General features: G+C 44.5%; 1 protein-coding gene across 1 annotated transcript; it reads left to right on the top strand.

The window, feature by feature from the left end:
• The first annotated feature begins 3,663 nt into the window (after nt 1-3,663).
• LOC119321016 (MEIOTIC F-BOX protein MOF-like) lies at nt 3,664-5,274 on the top strand. The gene is made up of 3 exons (XM_037594878.1): nt 3,664-4,623; nt 4,737-4,892; nt 5,014-5,274. The coding sequence occupies exons 1-3, from the start codon at nt 3,664-3,666 to the stop codon at nt 5,227-5,229; spliced, it is 1,332 nt and encodes a 443-aa protein (XP_037450775.1). The 3' UTR covers nt 5,230-5,274.
• The last annotated feature ends 282 nt before the right edge of the window (nt 5,275-5,556 follow it).

Below are 5,556 nucleotides of genomic sequence, written 5' to 3'. Positions count from 1 at the left end.
TCCGGGATATATAACCACTTCTCATGCCACTTTTTGTTGGTCTCGGCAAACTCTTTGGTTAGGTACCTGGATCTAGAATGCTTGCAAATGATGACCACTCTACACTCTCAATTCTCATTCATGTTGGTCGGGAGTATGAATTGGAAGTACTTCCTCCACATACCAAAGTGAGGCTCGATGTTGAGAAAAGACTCATGGAGTTGAGTTAGGAGTGAGGTGGTGCATTTGGAGGCAATAAGTGGAGAAAATACCTCGAAAGAAAGGATGGATTGGATAACCAAGACCATGGAGGAGGAATTGGATGAAGCTAACCCATTCATCGTGCTCTGGCTTTGGCACGACCTCTGCGATGATGATGCCGTCTGCCGTCACTTTCACCAGCGATCGAGGAACGGAGACGATTGGTTGTGGCAGGTAGCCGACATCGACCAAGTGTTGCAGCATGATGTCGCCAATGGTGGAGGTCGTCCACTTCCCCTTGGTCAATGAGGGACCCCTCTCTTTGGTGATGAAGGTCATCTTCCCCGCAATGGTGGCCTTGCCGCCCCTTGTTGGACGCGTGGACTTGGGTGCCATGGAGAAACACGTTGTGGAGTGGTGAAGCAACAGAATAGCGGTGCAACATCAAGGGAGCAAGAAGTGGAGGACGCAAGCGTGTAAGGGGTCTTTCACTCTGCCCATCCCCTCTTTATGTGCGAGAGGGAGGAGAAACATCGACATCTAATCTCTCCAAGTGGCAGGCAATCCCTTCGCATCCCTAGTAACATCGCTTATTGCACATGGGGATCAAGGGGATCCCCATTGACACCCATAGATATCGTGGCGCACGCCATTGTAAGATGGGACGTGGCCTTGCCCCAACCCACCCGCACACATTGTTTTGGCTGGTCGTAAGGCAAGTCACGTGGACTGGCTTGAATGATTGAAGTGACCGGTCCGGTCTGATTGAGAGCAGACTGGGTCCAAAGTTTCATTGGTGTTGTGCGGGAATCCGACCCCCGGATGTCGGTTGCGTGGGAATTCTATTATGCGGGTTGGGTATTTTCATCGACGATTCAAAATCGGAGTAATTCATCCGACTTTGGGAGCAAGACGGCTATAGGAGGCCGACGACAAACATTTGTTGTTAAACCTAGGGGGGCGGGTACCTTATATAAGCCGAGTCGAGCTTGTCGATATATAACCTTACAATCTCTCGGTATTGCATGTACACACCCCAATTGCAATATACACAAGCAGGAGTAGGCTTTACCTCATAAGGAGGGGGCGCCTAACCTGGGTAAATCTGTCTCATGTTTTCCTCCGACCTAATTGTCACACCGAGAATCAACCCCAACAAACGCCGAGAATTGAATATGAATGTAGACACCATAGCTAGAAACTCTCTTGTACTTGCACCAAGAAGGCATATCTAGTAGATTGGGGCTGGAACACTATTTCGGCCGGCACACGCGCAACAAACACACATCTCCCCTGGCGCGCACTTTGGGCTGACCCATTGTGGGGCAGAGCACCCCACTTTTCTCCTTTTGTTTTTCCTCTTTCTTGTTTTTTCTTTTTTTAAAACATTCGGGATTTCAAAAAAATGACGAAGTTTTAGAAAACATTCACAAATATGAAAACATGTTCGTGATTTCAAAACAGTTCATGATTTTAAGAAAAGTTCACAACTTTTTAAAATGTTCAAGAATTTGGGAATAAAAAAGATGTTCAGGAACTTCAGAAAATCTTAGTGGATTGAAAACTTATTCCCAAATTTCGAAAATTGTTCTTGAATTATTATTTTTCTTGAATTTCAAAAAATGTTCAAGAGTTTGGAAAATGTTGCCGGATTTCAAAAAAAATGATCATGAATTTGAAAAATTCCTGTATTAAAAAAAGTTTGGGTATTATAAAAAATTCAAGAATTTGAATTTTTTTCACGATTTAAGAAAGATGTTCACATATTTAAAATTTCATTCTTATTTTTAAACATTTCATGAATTTAAAAATGTCCATGGATTTGAAATAATTTCACGAGTTTTAAAGAACTTCACAAATTTGAGAAAAAAAGAGAAAAATAAGAAAACAAAGAAAAAGAAATAAAGAACCTTCCTAAAACCGGTGGGAGGAAAACCAATGCAGGGTGCTTGCATGGTCGTGTGGTAGGAGGGGTGCACAATTGCTATCTATCCTGACGGTAGGTGGCAAATATGATTCTTCGCTTGAGCCCCCGCGCTATGTAAACTACATTGTCCATCCATCCAATCCATACTAATTATCCTTGATTGCGCACAAAAAGGTGGGTGGACATATTGCCCGGCCCATCACGGAAGGACCTTGGTTCGCCGCTTGCTATGACTACCCTGGGCATGGTGCTGAATAGGGGACCTCCTATATGCCGCTCATTGGGGCAGATAGGTGGAGGTTCGCACATGCGGTAGTGCAAGTGGGCCAGTCCATTAGGTGGTACTGTAGTGAGCAGTGTTAATTCACAAAAAAAGAGCACAGTGCCGGCGATCGACTCGGTACCCTTGACTATATAACGTGTGTAGCTAGCCTCTGCCGCACATGATGCATGTTAGTGAATAATAGAAACCATGAACTTTTAAGAACAAATTACAATGACATACAGATATTTTTCCAGAAAACAAAACACTTTTTTAAAAATTTGAACTTCTTCAGGAAACGGGAACACTTTTAGAAAATATGAAAAATCGAGTTTGTGAACAATTTCTGAAAAAGTGAACAAAATTTTCAATTTCCATTTTTGTTGAATTTTTGAACACTTTTTTTCATACGTGAATAAGGTTTAGAATTTCTATACAAAAACATGAAGATATTTAGAAATTTTGAACAGTTTTTGAAAAATTGATTTTTTTAAAACATGAACAAAATTTAGAAATACGGAACATTTTTTAAAGTGAAGTTTTTTTGGAACAAGTGAACAAAATACTGAAATTCTATACAACAAACATGCACAATTTTTTAAAGCATGTAATTTTCTAAAATTCCATTTTTTTTGTAAAAGTGAACAATTTTTGGAAAACATGAACAAAGTACTGAAATTCTGAACAATTCTTAAAAACATTAAGAAAAGTCAAAAAACATGAACAATCTTTGAATGTGCAAAGAAAATGCATAAATTATATAAAAACGTGAACAATTTTCGAAAACATGAAAATTTTCGAATGTCCTATTATTCCGAAAAATTGAACAATTTTTATTAATGGTTAACAAATTTGAAAGCACATGAACAAAATATTAAAATTCTGAACATTTTTTAAAAAACGTGAACAAAAATTATGAATCCAAACAGTTTTTTTAGGATGTGAACAAATTTTGAAATTTTGAATATAAATTGAAATTATGAACTTTTTATGAATTCTTTGAAATTACAAAAAAACAAGAAATACAAAAAATAATAAAAAGAACAGGAAAAATAAAAAATGAAAACCCCCAGAAGTAGAAACCAACAAGGAAAAACCCGGTCCATGAACCTTCTAGAATGTTCCCAAACCGGTAGAAATACAGTATTGGGCCGGGCCACTGCGTCGTTCGCTGGCGCAACACCCCTGTGCGAAGCGTCGACCTTACCACGCAGTGAGCGGCGTATAGGGTTGCCGCTGAATAGCACAGTCCAAAACGCTACAATTATTGCGCCGCCGACGCGATCCGATCGGCATGGACTCCGTCAAGCGCCGCCGCGTTGACGCTGTCGACCGGCTTGGTGACCTACCGGACTGCCTCCTGCACTGTATAATATCGTTGCTCGGGTCACGGCAGGCCAGGCAGACGAGCGTGCTGTCCCGGCGGTGGAGGCACCTTTGGCGCGAGGTGCGCTGCGCCGTGATCGACGAGAGGGAGTTCGCCGACGACCAGTGGGAGCGCTTCGAGAACTTCGCCGACCACATGCTGTCGTCGCTCCCGGCGGCGGTGGAGCTCGACGCCTTCCGCCTGCACCTGGTCAGCAGCAGGGACGGTCACCGCGGCGACATGTTCTCCGACAGGTGGGTCCGCCGCGGCCTCCAACGCTTCCCGGCCACCGTCGACATCAGCACCGCTCACGACGGCACCGTATTCTGGAAGCCGCACGCGTCGATCGTGTACTCTTATGCCGCTGCCCCCGCTCGCCGGCAGCCGGACTTGTCGTCCGCAGGCTTATGTGCCGCCGGCTTTACCAGGCGCCTGACGACGCTACGTCTCGTCGGAGTCAACCTGGTACCTGGTTTTGTGGAAGGCCTCGGCAGGTACTGCCCGGTCCTCGAGGACCTCCACATCGAGAGGTGCAGGATGGATAAGCTCCACGCCGTCGCGTCCCCGACGCTCAAGAGCCTCACAGTCATCGATCCCCGTTGCATCCTCGCTGGGGCCGAGCTCAAGCTCGCGGTTCCCTGCCTTGCCTACCTGCTCCTCGAGATTCCGTACGACGGGTGGGACTGCTACTGTGTCGCCGGAGCGGCCGCACCAGAGCTACTGTCGCTCGCCGATGCTTCGATCCGGCTCACGCACACGAGTTACAACGGGCCGCCGAACCAGAGAGCACGAAAGAAACGTAAACTCGAGTTCCTCAAGTCCATGTGCAGCTTCCTGGCCCTCATCCCCAACGTTACCAAGCTACATCTATCAGGCTTCCCCACTACAGTACGCATGCATTGCATTCTCTGGTCGAATATGTTTGATCAATATATACATTTGGAAAAACCATAGGTGTATATATTCTAGTATGGTTTGTTCTCATTGTGCCATCCTTTCAGGCATTGCTTGAAGAGGAATCTGAAGAATTCCCCATGCTCCATAACTTGAAGGCTTTGCTCCTAGAAGGATGTGATCTTGGAGTGAAGCTGCAGGCATTGACAAGCATCCTCTGGAACACACCTGACCTGGAGAAACTTCAACTGGACAAGTGCACGGTACGTAATTAACATGACACTTTCATTGGTTCCTTCACTTATGTTTTTGCCCCTAATTAATCTGACATTAACTTCATGTAAAAAAAACTAATACTCACTAAGCATTGCACATGAACCACAGTTGTTAGCTCCTCCGTTCAAGAAGAGTAAGAGGAAACAATCTTCCAAAAAGCGTAGCTCGACAACACCTGTTTTCTGGTGCAAGAAGCTCAAATCGATAGAACTCAAGCACCGGTTGGAAGATGAGCCTCACATGTCTAAGATTTTGTCAGAAATTTCAGAGGGAATGTTGCCAGCACAGTGGATGCACATCAAGAAATCCATGGCTGTTGTGTAGAAATGAAGAGTTAGGAATAATATTCCGGACAAAACTAGGGGAGCTCTGATGAACTGAAAAAACTCTGTGTTTGTCAACAGATCAAACAGCTTGGAGTGTTGGATCCAGATTTTATCATAATCATACAACCTTACAAAGAAAATTATTTATAGATACATGAGCAATCCAAATTCAGCCAGCCAAAACGGTTGGAGCTACTCATGTTGCTTGATTCACATGTCATAATCAAATGGGAAAAGATTCCCATCATCCGGCCGATTACAATCGCAACGTCCGCCGCCTTAGACAGGCGCCACGCGTCCTGTGTGAGGTGAAGCGATCACCGCT

The sequence above is a fragment of the Triticum dicoccoides genome, chromosome 6B (genome assembly GCF_002162155.2).
Source record: "Triticum dicoccoides isolate Atlit2015 ecotype Zavitan chromosome 6B, WEW_v2.0, whole genome shotgun sequence".
In the NCBI taxonomy this organism is placed as follows: Eukaryota; Viridiplantae; Streptophyta; class Magnoliopsida; order Poales; family Poaceae; genus Triticum; species Triticum dicoccoides.
This window is presented reverse-complemented; position numbering and strand designations above follow the sequence as displayed.